The sequence below is a fragment of the Microtus ochrogaster genome, chromosome 5 (genome assembly GCF_000317375.1).
Source record: "Microtus ochrogaster isolate Prairie Vole_2 chromosome 5, MicOch1.0, whole genome shotgun sequence".
NCBI lineage: Eukaryota > Metazoa > Chordata > Mammalia > Rodentia > Cricetidae > Microtus > Microtus ochrogaster.
In genome coordinates this window covers 49,632,554-49,651,020 of record NC_022012.1, presented here as the reverse complement: position 1 = coordinate 49,651,020, position 18,467 = coordinate 49,632,554, and the positions used below count along the sequence as shown (strand labels likewise).

Sequence of the window (18,467 nt, the reverse complement as noted above, 5' to 3'; positions counted from 1 at the left end):
TCTCTCTCTTCTTTTCTCTTTTGGTTTTTCAAGACAGGATTTCTCTATAGCTTTGGAGCCTATCCTGGAACTAGCTCTTGTAGACCAGGCTGGCCCCAAACTCACAGAGATCTGCCTGCCTCTGCCTCCTGAGTGCTGGGATTAAAGGCGTGCACCACCACCACCTGGCTCTTTCTTATTTATAAGAAACTCACTTTAAATATAGAAGTATACCAGCAGGCTGACACAAACTACCTCGATGGGTAAAGAGGGGAAAAAAATAAAAGTTGGATGATGTTGTAATGGTGAGGGCCCACTTGTTTGTCCTGGCCGCCCAGCTTGCTTAGCCCTGAAATAATCACACAGAAATTGTATTAATCAAATCACTGCTTGGGCCATTAGTTCTAGCCTCTTATTGGCTAACTCTCACATCTTGATTTAACCCATTTCTATTAATCTGTATATCACCATGTGGCAGTGGCCTTCTGGGAAAGATTCAGCACATCTGTCTCTGGTGGGTCCAGACTCTGCCTTCTTCCTCCCAGCATTCAGTTCTCTTTTCCACACCTATCTAAGTTCTGTCCTATCAAGAGGCCAAGGCAGTTTCTTTATTCATTAACCAATGAAAGCAACACAAGAATAAAAGAGCCTCCTACACCAGGATGAGAAGGGATGGAAGGTTAGAGAGGGTGTTAAGGAGGAGTTGAGGGGGGGATGATTATGTTCAAAATATATTGAGTGAAATTCTCAAAGAGTTAAAATGTGTATTGTGTACACATCCACACACACATACATACATACATACACACACACATGTTGATTAAGACTAGTTGAAAAAAGTTTAAGCTGAGACTAGTGGCGCACGCCTTTAATCCCAGCACTCAAAAAGCAGAGGCAGGCAGATCTCTGTGAGTTCAAGGGCAGTGTGGTCTACAGAATGAGTTCCAGGATAGCCAGGGCTACACAGAAAAACCTTGTCTTGAAAAAGCAAAAAAATAAAACAAAAAATTTTAATACTGTGCCAGCTTAATAGCAAAGCAAGTTATTAAAAATGAGGGAGGCACTACATAATATTTAAAGAGTCATTTCTCTCAGATGACATGGCAAGCCCTAAAGTATAATCTTCTAAAAAACAATAGCCAAATAACTGAGACAAAAACTGTTGGAATTGAAGCTTGATGTAGTATGTGCTTATAGTCCTAGCACTGGGTAGCTAGAGCAGGAAGACCCTACTCCCAGGAATTCAGGACCAACTTGGATGACTGTGTTAGTTACTGTCTTGTTGCTGTGAAGAAGCAACAAAAGCAATTTTAAAAAGGGAATATTTGTTTCTCCATCTCAGGGGATACAATCTATCATGGCAGGGAGGATAGGGTGGGAGGAGTAGGGTGGTTGGCCTCATTATGTCTCATACAGAAGCAGAAAGTGATGAATGAATGCTGCTGCCCAGCCCATGAAATGGTACCACCCACATTTAAGATAGGTTTTCCCACTTCCTTCCTAATCTAGATAATATATCACAGATACACCCAGAGATTTGTTTCCATGGTGATTCTATCCCATCAGGTTGACAGTCAAAAGTTAAATATCAGAAGTATAGCAAAATATTTCATAAACAAATACAAAGGGCTGGGGAAAAGACTTAGTCAAAAAAATGTTTTCTGAGGAGTTCAGTTCAGAGCCCCTACACCCACATACAAAGCTGGATGTGGTGGACAGATGCAGGGGAATCCTGAGGACTTGCTGCCCAGTTAGCCTAGCCAAATGCTGTACTCCAGGATCAGTGAAGAGACCATTTCTCAGAAAATGAAATGGAGAGGGGCTGGAGAGATGATTCTACAGTTAAGGAACACTAGATGCTCTTCCAGAGGACTTGAGGTCAATTCCCAGCACCCACATAGCAGATTCACAACCATCTGTAACTCTAGTTCCAGGAGATCCAATGCCATCTCTGGTATCTATGGGCACTACACAGAAGTAGTGCACAGGCATTTGTGCAGACAAAATACCCAGACACATAAAAAAAAGATAAAAGATAAAGCTAAAATTTACACACACACAAATGGTGGAGAGCGATAGAGAAAGGTACTCAGAGTCAACCTGTCTTTTATATACACATACACTTGTGCACACACGTGCTCTACAAATACCTGGGTACAGACAAAATACTTCTAAAAACAGAAAACAGTTGATAAACTCGAAGGAGAAATAGATGAATTTACTAGTACAGTTCAATGAGTCTATCAGAAATGTATAGAAAAAAAAAAACCAGGGAAACTTAGTTGAACTCAACTGATAACTGGATTGAATTAACATCTATTGATGTCTTTGTTGCACATCAGCAAATTCTCAAGCTGATAGGAGCATTCAGCAAGGAAGACCACATTTGGGACCATAAAATGCCTTCATAAATTTAAAGGAATAGGGATCATATGATGTCTGTTCTTAGACCACAGTAAGCTTGAGCTAGATGTTATAAATGAAATATAGCTAGAAAATCCCAAGACACATGGAGCATGTTTCTATGTAACATGAGTAAAGGAAGACATCTCAAGAGAAATATTTTGAACTGAATGAAGAAAGTGTATGGTACAATGAAAGCAGTGCTTTGGCTGGGGTGGGGGAGTGTTCTAGTACTGGGAATTAAGCTGAGGGCCTCTCACATGTTAGGCAGGTGTTCCACCGTTGAGCTGTGTCCACATGCCCCCATCTTAATTTGTTTGTTTTTATATTTCAAATCTTTGAGACAGTCTCGCTACCTTGCCCATGCTAGCTAACCTCGTGATCCTTTTGCCCCAGCTTTCCATGTAGCTAGGAGTACAGACCTGTACCAACAGGATAAGTTCTTATAGGGAAATTTATAGTATTAAATATGTATTAAAAGGAAAGATGATCTAAGTTTAATCATCTGAGATTCTATCCTAAGAAACCAGAACAAGAATACATTAATATGACAGTACACAGAAGAAATACTTTAGTTCCTTTCTTCATTCTCTCCAGAACGGGTGGTTCTGCCCCCAAAACAGATCTCCTTGTGGATAGGAAACAGTTACATTTTTATTTGTTAATTTAATATGAGATACTTGTGTTAAATGTGACTTTATCTGATCTTAAGAGGTAATGATATTATACAGCATTTCTTTCTTTTTTTTTTTTTTTTTTTTTTTTGGTTTTTCGAGGCAAGGTTTCTCTGTGGTTTTGGAGCCTGTCCTGGAACTAGCTCTTGTAGACCAGGCTGGTCTCGAACTCACAGAGATCCGCCTGCCTCTGCCTCCCGAGTGCTGGGATTAAAGACGTGCACCACCACCGCCCAGCGTTATACAGCATTTCTTTAAAAATCATGAAGTTAGTATATAAAGGAACATTGTATGATATTTCCTAAGTAAATTATAATGTGAAGTTTATGGATGATTTTTTTCATAAAAGTAAATATCAGAAGCCAGCCAAATTGAGGAGTTGAAATTTGTGCCTGGAATGGTGGTCTAAGCCTTTAAACCCAGCACTCATGAAGCAGAGACAGGAGGATCTCTGCATTCAAGGTCAGCGTGGTCTAAATAGTGAGTTCCAGGACAGCCAGAACTACATAGAGAGACCCTGTCTCAAAAAAGGGGTGTGGTGGAGAGATGACTCAGCAGTTAAGAGCACTAGCTGTTCTTTCAGAGGACCTAGGTTCAATTTTTAGCACATACACATGGCAGCTCAGAACTGTCCAGACCAGTTCTAGAGATCCAACACCCTCACACAGGCTTATATACATACAATCAATCAATAAAATATTTAAAAATAAATTTAAGAGAAGGAAAAGAAATTTGTGGAATTTTTTTCTTGAAAAATGCACTTGTATTTAGTGTTTAGAATTCTTAAACAGTTATAGGATTTCTTTTTCAACAGTGAGTTCTTTATACAATAATTTCTGAGTATATAATATGTTAGGGTGCTGCTTTGTGGTTGTTGGTGACTATCTCACTAGCTGAATGGTAGAGCTTGAAAATAATGGCATTTCCTCCCCTTTTAGTTGGTGCTTCCCGTGCTGCTGTTGATGCTGGCTTTGTTCCCAATGACATGCAAGTTGGTCAGACAGGAAAAATAGTAGCACCAGTAAGTATTGCAATAAAATATGCCCTGCAGAATTCTGTGGGGATCAGCACTGTGTGTATTTGTTGGACAATAATTTCAGTGATTTATATCTTACTCGGTGATCCTATACAGCTAGCCATTATGATGGTGAATGTGTTCTTACAACGACTGGAGGTTTTTTGGTCTTATTAAAATGCTTAGCCGTTTTAAAATTAGGAATTATTTTGCAAAAAGATGTATAGCAGTATGAGGTCATAATGCATGTTATGTGTATGTGTTTGTATGTGTGGTGTGGTAGAGCTACTAGGATTCTGTACATGTTGGCAAATGCTATTCCACTGAGCTACATCCCTAATTTAGTTTTTTATTGATTTTGAAATTTACATTGATAATGTTGTTCATAAAGTCTTTTAAGCATAAAAACAGGACAATTAGCCTATTTTAGTTAGACTTTTGTCATTAGAAGCTACAAATGACAATTATAGTCTTGTATGATCCTGAGCACCTAGTTTAGTTCAATATTTTTATCTATTTACATAAATTTCAGGACATTTTGATTTCTTCTGCTAGAATTTTCCTTTTTGCTAAGAGGATGAGACAAAAATTCCAGGCTGGGCAAAAGCTCCAACAGTCTTCTTGCTTTAGCTTCCCAAGTGCTGAGATTTCAGGCTTAAGTCACCACGCCTAGCCAGGCAGCATATTCTAAAAATCTTTGCAAAACCTTAAAGGGGAGATGTAGGAAAAGTTGAATCTTTTGCAACATCTCTTGACAATTCATATTTCCTAAGTAAAATCATTTTTCAACTAGTTTATATTTATATTGCATGAGGAAAATATTTTTATGTTGAATCATGTTTATTAAGCTCTCTTAGTACCCTAGTCTTTAAGATGATGACTTCAAAATAGTCATCCCTTTTTAAAATTTTTCATACAAAATATTTTGAACATGTTCCCTCTCTCTCAACACCTGCCAACTCTTTTTCTTGTCTAACTTTTTAAAACTGATATTTATTGAGCTCTACATTTTTCTCTGCTCCCCTCCCTGCCTCACCCCTTCCTCCTCCAACCCTCCCCCAATGTCTCCCTGGTCCCAATTTACTCAGGAGATCTTGTCTTTTTCTACTTCCCATGTAGGTTCTCTGGGATTGTGGTTTGTAGGCTGGTTTTCTTTGCTTTGTGTTTAAAAACCACCTATGAGTGAGTCCATGTGATAATTGTCTTTTTGTGTCTGGGTTACCTCGCTCAAAATAATGTTTTCTAGCTCCATCCATTTTCCTGCAAAATTGAAGATGTCGGGTTTTTTTTGTTTGTTTTGTTTTTGCCGTGTAGTACTCCATTGGGTAAATGTACCACATTTTCCTTATCCATTCTTCAGTTGAGGGGCATTTAGGTTGTTCTCAGGTTCTGGCTATGAAAAGCAAAGCTGCTATGAACATAGTTGAGCACATGTCCTTGTGGCACTATTGAGCATCCTTTGGATATATACCCAAAAGTGGTATTACTGGGTCTTGAGGAAGGTTGTTTCCTAATTTTCTGAGAAATTGCCGCAGTGACGTCCAGAGGGGTTGTACCAGCTTGCATTCCTACCAGCAATTCAGAAGTGTAGTTCTCTTATTTCCCTGTTCATTTTTTTTTTGTCTGATTGACCTGTCCAGTGGTAAGAGGGAAGTGTGTGTCGTTTAATGTATTTTTTTAGTTTAATAAGGATTTATTTTTTTAGAGTTTTTTATTTATATTTTAGTTGTTGAAAAAAAATTCCCGCCTCCTCCCCATTTTCCATTTCCCTCCCCCTCCTCCCACACATTGCCCCCTCCACCCACTCTCCTTCCCCTCTCCTCCTCCCCCCACTCTATTCCCCCTCCCTCTCGAGAATGAAGAGCAGTCCAGATTCCTTGCCCTGTGGGAAGTCCAAGGTCCTCCCACTTCTATCCAGGTCCAGGAGGGTGCGCATCCAAACAGGCTAGGCTCCCACAAAGCCAGTTCATGTATTAGGATCAAAACCTAGTGCCATTATCCTTGACTTCTCATCAGCCTTCATTGTCCGCCATGTTCAGAAAGTTCGGTTTCATCCCATGCTTATTCAGTCCCGTTCCCTCTGGCCTTGGTAAGCTCCCAATAGATCAGTTCCACTGTCACAGTGGGTGGGTGCACCCCTCGTGGTCCTGACTTCCTTGCTCATGTTCTCCCTCCTTCTGCTCCTCATTGATCTTAAGAGCTCAGTCCGGTGCTCCTATTTGGGTCTCTGTCTCTATCTCCATCCATCACCAGATGAAGGTTCTAAGATGATATGCAAGATATTTATCAGTATGGCTATAGGATAGGGTCATTTCAGGTTCCCTCTCCTCAGTTGCCCAAGGTACTATCTGGGGACATCTCCCTGGACACCTGCGAGCCCCTCTAGAGTCCAGTCTCTTGCCAACCCTAAGGTAGCTCCCTTAATTAGGATATATATTTCTCTGCCCCCGTGTCCCAACCATCCCATTCCCCCATCCCATTCCATTCCCCCAAGCTCCCCCAATCCTCCCCTTCTCATGTTTCTCACCCCAGTTCCCCTTAGCCCCATGCCACCTCACCCCCAAGTTCCCAGTTTTTGCCCGGCAATCTTGTCTATTTCCCATATCCAGGCAGATGACTATATGTTTTTATTTGGGTTCACCTTATTATTTAGCTTCTCTAGGATCACAAATTATATGCTCAATGTTCTTTATTTATGGCTAGAAACCAATTATGAGTGAGTACATTCCATGTTCATCTTTTTGGGTCTGGGATACCTCACTCAGGATAGTGTTTTCTATTTCCATCCATTTGCATGCAAAATTCGAGAAGTCATTGTTTTTTACCGCTGAGTAGTACTCTAATATGTATATATTCCACACTTTCTTCATCCATTCTTCCATTGAAGGGCATCTAGGTTGTTTCCAGGTTCTGGCTATTACAAATAATGCTGCTATGAACATAGTTGTACAAATGCTTTTGTCATATGATAGGGCATCTCTTGGGTATATTCCCAAGAGTGGTATTACTGGATCTTGGGGTAGGTTGATCCCGAATTTCCTGAGAAATCGCCACACTGATTTCCAAAGTGGTTGCACAAGTTTGCATTCCCACCAGCAATGGATGAGTGTGCCCCTTACTCCACAACCTCTCTAGCAAAGGCTATCATTGGTGTTTTTGATTTTAGCCATTCTGACAGGTGTAAGATGGTATCTTAAAGTTGTTTTAATTTGCATTTCCCTGATCGCCAAGGAGGTTGAGCATGACCTTAAGTGTCTTTTGGCCATTTGAATTTCTTCTGTTGAGAATTCTCTGTTCAGTTCAGTGCCCCATTTTTTAATTGGGTTAATTGGCATTTTAAAATCTAGTTTCTTGAGTTCTTTATATATTTTGGAGATCAGACCTTTGTCTGTTGCAGAGTTGGTGAAGATCTTTTCCCAGTCAGTGGGTTGCCTTTTTGTCTTAGTGACAGTGTCCTTTGCTTTAATGTATTTTTAAGCTTTAGAAGTGTTTCTTTTACATATGAGGGTGCCCTTGTATTTGGGGCATAGATATTCAGTATTGAGATTTCTTCCCGATGGGTTTTTCCCTGTGACTAATATGAAATGGCCTTCTTTGTCTCTTTTGACTGATTTTAGCTTGAAGTCAATTGTGTTAGACATTAGGATAGCTACACCCGCTTGTTTCTTAGGTCCATTTGCTTGGTATATTTTTTCGCAACCCTTTACTCTGAGACAATGTCTGTCTTTGAGGTTGAGGTGTGTTTCTTGTATGCATAAGAAGGATGGATTCTGTTTTTGTATCCAGTCTGTTAGCCTGTGCCTTTTTATAGATGAGTTGAGTCCATTTACATTAGGGATTATTAATGAGCAGCGATTGCTATCTCCTGTTAATTTAGTTTTCATTGTTGGTGATGTTAATTTGTGAGTTTTCCCCTTTGGGATTTGCTGCTATGAGACAATCAATTGTCTGTGTTTTTGTTGGTGTAGCCATCTTCCTTGGGTTGGAGTTTTCCTTCTAGTATCTTGTGTAGGACTGGGTTTGTGGCTAAATATTGGTGAAATCTAGTTTTGTCATGGAATATCTTGTTTTGTTCTTCTATGGTGATTGAAAGTTTTACTGGGTATAGTAGTCTGGGCTGGCATCTGGGTCTCTTAATGTCTGCATAACGCTTGACCACGACCTTCTGGCTTTCATTGTCTCCGATGAGAAGTCAGGTGTAATTCTGATAGGTCTACCTTTATATGTTACTCGGCCTTTTTCCTTTGCAGCTCTTAATATTCTTTCTTTACTCTGTAGGTTTAGTGTTTTGATTATTATGTGGCGATAGGACTTTTTTTTTTTGGATCCAGTGTATTTGGTGTTCTGTAAGCTTCTTGTATCTTCATAGGCATATCTTTCTATAGGTTGGGAAAGTTTTCTTCTAAGATTTTATTAAATAATTTTTTGTGCCTTTGAGTTGAACTTCTCCTTCTTCTATACCTGTTATTCTAAGATTTGGCCTTTTCATGGTGTCCCATATTTCCTGGATATTTTAAGTTAAGCTTTTGTTAGATTTAATGTTCTCTTTAACTGAGGAGTCTATTTTCTCTATTGTATCTTCAGCGTTTGAGATTCCCTCTTCCATCTCTTGTACACCTGCCAACTCTTTAAGGCTTATCTTTGAAGCTTATTTTGAAATATCTATTTTGTTCCTCTAAATCTGGATTATTTATCTTTTTATTGTCTCTTTCTGGAACTTCTTTATATAGTTTGTATACAAATTATTTTTCAGATATGTACTGTGAGTTTTTTTCCAATACTAGGACTTTCCTATTTTTCTTTTGATGTCAGAATGAACATGAAAGTTCAATGAAGCCATCTTCTTCGGTTAATATATTTTGTGTTACTTAGCTTACTTGAAGTCAGAGAAGATCTCAGTACTGAATATGGGCACTAAAACTATTCATAAATTAAGTCAAAGCGCTGTGTGACTGACTTGCTTGTCATACCACATTAGTCTGGCCGTGGAAGTAGATTTATTGAGCAGATGAGCTGGAGCCTTCCATGACATTTAATTAGGTGTGGCACACATATTTTTTGTGGAAATCTTGCGTGTACAGTTTTATGTGAGTAGACACATTCAGGCTTGAATTCATAAAAGATCAACAGCTTCCTAATCAAAACTATTTTATAAGAAATTCAGTGTATACCCTGAAGTAGCAGGCAGACTTACTGTGACAGAAAGGGGGCATTCATAGTTATTAAACAGGAGTGTAGGTAGTGGCTGGTGGCATCCATTCTTGTATTGGAAACAAGTTTCATATAACCAGCTTTATTCAGCATTACTCTTATAGAACTATTGAATTTTGCTCATAAGGAGAGTAAACATTAAATGCTTTGAAGACTTTAACATAGCTCATACAACTCTTCAGAGAATTCTAATGTGTTAACTGTGTAGTTGAGCACTGTGTTAGTTCCTTTTCTTGTCGCTGCGACAAATACCAGACAAAAGCAGCTGAAAGAAGGGTGATTTCGGTTCTCAGTTTATGGGTACAGTCCATTGTAATGAGGAAGACAAGACAAGAGCTTAATAAGATCACCCAGAATCCAGTCAGGAAACAGTGAATACTGATGCTCAGCTCACTTCTTTTCATTCTGCGGGGACCTTGGCACATGATAGTATCACCCATTTTCAGGATGGGTCTTCCTGCCCAGCTAAGCCTTTCTGGAAATATCCTTAAAAGTACTCACAGAGGCGTGTTTTTGTCCAGTGGTGATTTTAAGTTGATAATGACGAGTGGCCACTACAGGCATAGATGTATATTTACACACACACACATCATGGTTCTAAAACCTTTTTTGGGAAACAATTTGCAAGTATAGAACAAAACATTTTGTGTGTGTGTATGTGATCATTTAAGAGTAAGTTGCTGAGATGATGCAATTCCAGTCCTACATACCCATAATGCCATCTATCAAATAAAAATATTAATATGAATACATAATGCCATGTAGTCATAAGACTCCATTTGAATTTTTCTTACTACTTCATTAATGTCCTTTATAGCAAATGGTACTAGTTTAAAATCATCTTTCATATATCTGTCATTCCTTCAGTCCTCATTTCTCAATCTTATTTCACATCATGAGGAACTTCAGGATTATAGAGCAACTTGTAGGGAGATGTTTCTTTCCCACTAGCCACACCTAAGTAGCCACACTGAGGCTGATATTAATTTTAAATGCTCTGATAGTAGCTCGAGCTTGCTACTAACTAGCTCTTACAACTTAAATTAACCCATTTCTAGTAATCTATGTGGCTTTACCTGTCCTCCAGCATGTCTTACTCCCTCTGTGACTCCTGGCAGCTCCATTGACTCCGCCCTTCTTTCAGCGTTCTCAGTTTGGCTGTCCCGCCTGTAGCAACTCTTCTATTACTGGCCATCTAGGTATTTTTCTTTTACAGTGTTTATTGAAATCTTTTACTTTTATTAATTGAATTGCTTGTTTCTGCTACTGATTTATGGAAGTTTTTAAAAGAAATTCGAGTAGTGAGTTTCTTGTTTACTTTCTCCACATCTATGGTGTGCCTATTTATTTTTCTAGTATGATCTTTAGTTGAGGAACTTCTTTGATCTTTCTCATTTGCTGCAAGCGCTCATCATGAATGGAATTTCTATGCAGAGTCTTTAATTCTCCCTCATGGTTTTCTCTTCTCTGGAACTTTCCCCACACTTCCAGCTAGTGTGGCAGTCACCTGTCTTCTGTGTATTTTCTTCAACCAGTAAGACTTCTGGTCTTTATTTAAAAAGCCTCATTTCTGATTGGCCTGTGGAGAAATTGCAGATACCCCAGGTTAAAAGGGGAAAGTATGCTGGACTCATGTCTGCATACTTCCCTCCCCTACAGAATTTGGACTCCTCAAATTCTACCTGTCAGTGTTGATATCCAGCATTTAAACGGTTGCTATCCATATTTGATCCTGGTTTATAGTTGTTTTAGCAGGATGATATGAGCTGTTTCCTTAGGGCCATAAGGAGACCCAAGGCCCAGGATTTGAATGTATAATTGTTTTACTTTATGTGCTCGCTGTGTAAAGTTGGGTTATTATCACCCTAAATAATAGCTTTATTAATGTTACTTAATATTGCATTAGGTTTTTTTCAGCCATATCCTACTATTGGCAAGAATTACACTTGTAAACATCCAAAAACTCTGCACACCTCCACCCGTTTGAATTGTGTGCTATTGAATCCATCTCTGCTAATACTAGTGCAGCATTCTTTGTTTTTAACAAAGCAATTTATTTATTTCTTTTTAATGGGGCCATTTTGCCTCTTTTGAACACTTCAAGGTTTATTTATTTTCTCATTTTGTTGTTAAAATATCCAGTATTTTGACTTATTAGCACTTGTAACAACTTTGAAAAGCTGTTTTTTCTAATGGTAAGGAGCTAAAAGTTCCGTGCTTCAAGTAATGGAACATATAAAGTCAATTTTGTTGTCTGTACAAGAATAATTGGTTTGCTTTTTATTATTAATTTGAGAAAGTATATACTACCCAAAATAGACATTAAATTTAGTTACATGGCATTTTTGTCACTCACAATAATTTACACAGTGTGAAACAGTTCCCAGTATCCTTATGACCTCACAGTCTTGTAAGATATAGATCCCTGCCCCCAATCAGAGGCTACTGGCTAGTTCACAGCTTACTGTTGTGACAGTGATCACTTTTTATTTCTAATTAACTTTTGATATAAAAATATAATGCAATGTACATGTGTGTACATACATGCATAGATTTTTCTCCGTTTTACATTAAGTAACGTAGGTTTTTGCTCCTGAATACCTCAGTGCATAATTTTTTCAGACTGAAATATTCTCATCTAAAGTACAATTACATTTATTTTTTTCTGTACTTATTACTTTGTGCATGCGGTCCATTTGTATACTTAGGTATCAGGAGTCTTCCTCTATTATTCTCCACCTTATTTTTTAAATTTATTTAGTTTATGGGTGTGGGTGTTTTGCCTGTATGTATGTATGTGTACCACATGCACGCCTGGTGCTACAGAGGCCAGAAGATGGCATTGGATCTCCTCAGACTGGAGTTACAGACTGTTGTGAGCTGTCACATGGATGTGGAGAAGGAATCTGGGTCCTCCAGAAGTGCAGCTAGTGCTCTTAACTGCTGTGCTGTCTCCAGCTCCAGCTCTAGTACACTTGTATTTCATACTCCAATTTTGTTTGTGCTTTTATTCTAATTTTCTGTATTTTAAAGATTTATTTATGTATTTTGTATGTATGGGATCTTTGGAAGAGCAGCCAGTGCCTTTAACTGATAGACCATCTCTCTAGCCCCCAATTTTCAGTGTTTTAACATTCCAATTTTATCATTTATCTTCACATTCATTACTAATTCTGATCCCCCAGTACAGAATCTACTTTTGGGTCAAGTCATACATCCATTGTTGTGCTTCTTTTGTTTTTTTTTTTGAGACAGGGTTTTTTCTGTGTTTTTCAGGGTTTTTCCTGACTGTCCCGGAACTCACTTTATAGACAGGTTGGCCTCGCCTGCCTCTGCCTCCTGAGTGCTGGGATTAAAGGTGTGCACCACCACCGCTCGGCCCATTGCTGTGCCTCTTTAGTCGTTGGTTTCTTGGTTGTGGTGAACAGTAGAGCTTGGTTATTTGGCTTCAATCTTAGTCTTTCTCAGTATTCATGCTCCTACTCCCTACCACCTATCTATGACAGGCAAGCTTTTCCAATCTCTTTGTGGTAGGCGGCACTTTAAATGATTTTGAGCAGGTTCAGGTGGCAGATGAAAACTGGAAAACTATGTGGCCATCTCTAGACGTGGGATACAACTTTGGCATTAGGCTTTCTAGAGGCCAGTTCATATTAGGAAACAAGATGAGTGCTCTGATTTACAGGGTTCCAAAAGTAAAACAGACTAATTGTACATGAGGAGTATCATTTGGCCTGGTATCAAGATCAGAGAGACATATCCCTTGAGCCCATAGAAAGAAGACACTATTGATTGACATCCTCGATAATACCTTTACTATAAATAGGGCAGTGGTTTATAGTAGTTTTATGATGGCCCTCAGGTGGGCCAATTGCATAGTAAGTGCATTTCTAGGAGACAAACACTATTTGGTTTCTGGTTCTGTGTCTGCTATTCAGGCGTATGGTAAAACTGCAGGCTGGCAATCAGGTTGTCAGACTCTTCTTCAAATGAATTTTATTAGAAAGAATGGAACTGAAGTCAGGTGAATGTATGGAGGTGCTAGCTAAGCTCTCTCCCTCTGCAAGATGATTGTAGCCTAGAGCACAGGGTAAAGACTGCCTATTTGGGACAAAAAGAAAGCAAACTTAATGTACTTGCTATAAAAGCAAAAACCATACAGAACAAAGCCCAAGCTTATTTGCATGTGTCAGAAAACACTCTTCTTTCCTTGTTTGATGTTAATATTGTACCTGCTCTCTAGAGCTTATCCTTCCTGCCTCCTTAGGAACAGTCCCACTGGCTACCCACTTCCCCCGGGCCCAGTGTCTTTCCTCTGCTTACTCCTTCTCTGTAATTTTAAAAAGAAAACTATTTACCTGGCAGCCTCTTTCCTCCCTTTCTCATCTCACAAGGCTAAGTTTGAAATGTTGTTTACACTTGCTCTATTTGCTTTGCTTGCCATTATTTTCATCAAAAATTATGTATATTTATATAAATATACACAACATAATAGTGAAATAACACCCAATTTAAGAAGCAGTGTTATAGCTGGGTGGATCTCTCAGTTCAAGTCCAGCGTGGTCTACAAAGCGAGTTCTAGGATAGCTGGGGCTACACAGAAAAACCTTATCTTGAACCCTCCCCACCAAAAAAGAAGCAGTGTTAGATTATTAAAAGTTCCATGAACCTTTTTTTGAATGTATAGTCTTCTCCTCAAAAGTAACTGTCATCCTAAACTTGATTATTGTTCTGATACATTTCATTTTCATGTTTACTATGTTTGTGCAAATCTCTAAACAGTGTATGGCTGAACTTTTCAATTTGAGTCTTATATAAAGCTAGATAGAGTGGTATTTGTCTATAATTTCAGCACTCAGGAGGATGAGGCAGGAGGATTGCCATGAGTAGTTTGATGCAAGCATAGGATATAAATCAGAATTCTGACTAGGAAAAAGGAAGGGAGAGAGGAAGGAAACCAGTTTGAGTGCTATGTATGAGTCTCAAGTGTTCCAGAGACCAATCTTGTCAGCCTTTGAATTGTAGACATTATGACCAACTTTGTTCATTTACTGAAGTGTAACATACTGTGTTATCATGATCTGTATCTTGTGACCTGAAAATATTGGAGAACAATGGTATACAGTATTTTTAAAATATCAGTAAAAAAATAGACTATATGTGTTCTTTCTAATCTTTTGAGGTTTTTTTTTCTATGTAAACACAGGCAGGCTGGGTTTTGTTTTGTTTTTGCTGTTGTTGCTTGCTTGCTTTATTGATTCTACAGTATCCCATTGTATGAATATATCACACTTGACCCATTTTTATTAATAGATATTTTATGGATGGCCTGTATGTTGGGAAGAGAGAGCCATACTAACTGTTCAGTGGTGTCAGGATAATTTAAAGCAAGATGGTAGAAAGCTCTCAGATATGAAGAAGAGGTGATCTTCTCAGCTCCTGAAATACTGTAAATAAATGGCTGTTAACCATTGTCTAAAGCCTTGAATCAAAAAGTGATATGAAAAAAATCTCAAATGTATGTGTCTGTTCACTTTGCTTGTAGTTATACAGTGTGGACATAATACACAATCCTGTCTAGATAGTAACTGAGGAATAGCTGCTGAGTTGATTGTATAGTCTCACTCAGATTCATAATCACCTGAAATGCACACTCTTGTAAATGCTTGATTTGGGTTGTTTATTTGAATAGTAATAGTGACGCCTCCATTACAAAATGCCCAGATTGGGTGCTTAGCATGGTAGCACATACTTCTGATCCTGGTCCATGGGAAATAGAAGCAGGAAGATCAGGCTGTACATAATAATTCCAGGCCCAGGCTGGACTGCATGAGACTCTATCTTAAAAAAAAAATAGAGGGGGGAGGGAAGGAAGAAAGGTTGGTTAAGAATCTAGATGCCAGTCAAGCTGTCTGAGTTCTGCATTTAGCTTCCCATGTGCTTTCTATTGACCTTAGATAAATCACTTAGCCTCTTGTGCTACAGTTTCCAGAGATGTGTAATGGTGATAAAAATCCCTATTTCACAGAGTTGTAAATAATAAATGAGCTAATATATGTAAAACAAGTTTAAATGAGAGATTGTGTGTGTGTATATATATCTTAAAACTGTGCCTGGCATATTATAAATGCTGTGCACTAGCTAATTTTAAAGCGACTGTTAAAAATTATTTTTGTATATGTGTTATAGTATGTGTGTATTGTATTATGTGTTAACACATAGGGGTATGTATTCTACATGTGCTTGCAGGGACTAGAAGAAGGCATTACCCATTTTTCTTTATTGATCTTCACCTTAATTTTTGAGACAGGTCCTCTCAAATGAATCTGAAATTCCCCCCTTTCAGCTAGGTTGATTAGCCAGCAAACATGGGATCTGCCTATATCCACTAACCAGTGCTAGGATTACAGGGTACATGGACTATGCCCAGATTTTACATGGGTACTGTGCATTTGAACTTCAGATCCTCTTGCTTTTACAGCACATTCTCTTACCCAGTGGGTCACCTCACCAGTCCTGAAAAGATTTTGTTTCAAATCATGAACAATTGTTAAATTATTTCTCATATTTATCAGGCTCATTGGATTTTATTATCATTTAATACTTGTTGAGAGTCAGTGTTTTAGGTTTACGCTGTGACTAGATTTACTTAATATGACTTTTTAAGTCTTGATGTATTTGGGAGAAGTTCCTCCTCTGTGTTGCTCTCAGTGATCTGTTTGATGGTTCAGACCTGACCTTTCCAGCCATGCAAACACATAAGTGTATTATGATCATTAGAGTCTACTGTTTGTTGCCAGGGAGTGTGCTTTACACTTAGTGCAGCATCTTAGTAGGTGTGGAGGATTACTTTACCTATATTTTGATATTTTACTGACAGACCAACTTCCAGTTCATAATTTTGAGATTATGTGAATAGAGTCAAAAGTTACCAGATGAATAAGCAGTTTAGGAGAATTTACCAAGACAGTACATTTTGTTTCTGACCTTTGTTTTGAAAATTCACTAGTGTTGAAAAGTCAATGTGGAAACAAACTTTATAGAGTTGTTTGTATACAACTGGGAATGAGTTTATGGGATGGGCTGCCCTCTAACTTGCTAAAAAGCTGAAGATTGACAACCGCTTTCATACTGCATTATCTAGCTTGGCTTTTAGTTCCAAGAGAACTGTATTCACAAATTGATGTGCTTTCCCTTTGGGGTTGGTATAGAAGCATTAAATTGTACTAAAATATTCATATGTGAGTGCATTTGGCTGAAAGCAATTGATGTTCTGCCCCCAAGAGGATAAAGAGAAATGCTGTGTGGACCCGCAGTCCAGAAAACACCCTAAGCATGCTTCTTAAAAGGTAATTACAAAGCCTGCATGATCAAAGCCCTTACAGGGAAGCTTAAGTGACAGAGAGAAGGTACAGCATTTGTAGGTTGTGGTTTGCATGTATATGTTGTTAGGTTGTGCAGCTGCCAAAAGTTAGCAGTTCTATATATATCTTTGGTTTGTGTTCTCAGCTAAAATTTATCAGACTAATTTTTTGTTTACATTTATTCCAGAAGACTTGAATCAGTGGACTTTTTTTTACCCGTTACCACTTTATTATTTAAAGTTAAACTATTTAAATTTTAGAAACTATTGTATACATGCCCCCCTTTTCTGCTTCATTTATCTGCTTAAAAGCATGCTACTGAATGATAGATTGACGTGTCTTATACATAGTCAACCTAATTATCAGCTGACATGAAAATCAGTTAGCATAGATAGCAGATCTACTTTAGTTCTTGATGTGGTTACTTGAAAGAAATGAAACTTCTGAATTTCCATTCTGCAAAACCAACACTGTATATTTTGGGGATCTTTCACACAAAAATGAATTCATGTTTTTGTGCATGGCATCAAGTTGATACGTATGCATTTGAGTGTCAAAGAATATAAGACACTATACCAGATGGACATGTAAATCCGTTACAAGTGCCAGTGAATTTAGCACATGTAATTCAACACTTGGATTTACTTTGAGCTCAAAGAAATGAATACAAAAATCTATGAAAAGAAAATGTTAAAGCTTAGTGTAGGGCCATATGCCTCTAAGAGGCTGAAGCAGGATTGCACACTAGGCCAATTTAGGATACGTAAATCCGGGCCACCTGTGTCATCAAGCAAAACCCATTCTCAAGAAACCAAAAAGAAAAAAAAAATGTTAACTACTTAGTTTAACTGTATGTTAATATTAGACAAACAGTATTTTGGAAATAGTTTTTTGTCAGAGGACAACAGTATGTGTTCCATTTCCTTTGTTGTTTTTGAGACAACAGGGTCTCAATGTATTGCCTTGGTTGGCCTGGAGCTCACTATGGAGACCAGGCTGACTTTGAATGTCTGGTATTGGCCTTGAACTTATAGCAGTCATCCTACCTCTACCCATTCAGTGCTGCGATTGCAGCCTAACCCATTTCCATAAAAAAAAAAAAAAAAAAAAGAGAGATTATTTTAGAGCAGTGGTTCTAAACCTGTAGGTAGCAACCCTAACAGGGGTCTCTTATCAGATATTTACATTATGATTCATAACAGTAGCAAAGTCACAGTTATGAAGTAACAATGAAATCATTTTATGGTTGGGGTCACCACAACATGAGGAACTGTATTAAAGGGTCTTAGCATTGGGAAGGCTGAGAACCAGTGTTATAGAGAGAAGCTCTCTGGTTAGGTTAGATGCATCAGTGATTTAATATATTCCTCCTGATGTTGCCTTTCTCCATAGTATTAGCTGAATTCCATTCCCTTTAACTTTAAGAAGATGCTTAAAAAAGGATTTGTGTAATTCCAGCTGACCTTCCCAACTCAGGTTGCTTGTTTGAAACATGTACATTTTAGGATCAGAGAGATAGGGCTTAGTGGTTTAAGGACTTGCCACCAAATCTGTTGACCTGAGTTTGATCTCAAAACCCATGGTGGAACAACGGAACCAGCTCCCCAAAGTTGTCCTCTGACCTCCACACAAATAGGATTGTGAAATTATGTTTTTAAAATACAGTTTTTAAAGCAATTATAGATTTACAGAAAAGTTGACAAGACAGTACAGAGAATTCCTCTGAGTACTATACCCAACTTCCCCTGTTGTTACTGCATGTGAAGTGTTTTCAAAGGATAATAAAACCAGAAATCCTCGCATTTAGCTTTGTAATTATTG

At 38.3% G+C, this 18,467-nt stretch overlaps 1 protein-coding gene across 1 annotated transcript in view; it reads left to right on the top strand.

The window, feature by feature from the left end:
* The window catches only part of Etfa (electron transfer flavoprotein subunit alpha), a 60,917-nt gene that overhangs the window by 24,568 nt on the left and 17,882 nt on the right, over window positions 1-18,467 (top strand). The window contains exon 9 of the mRNA XM_005347391.2: window positions 3,995-4,077. Within this exon, the coding sequence (XP_005347448.1) occupies window positions 3,995-4,077 (83 nt within the window). The remainder of the gene's footprint in view (window positions 1-3,994; window positions 4,078-18,467) is intronic.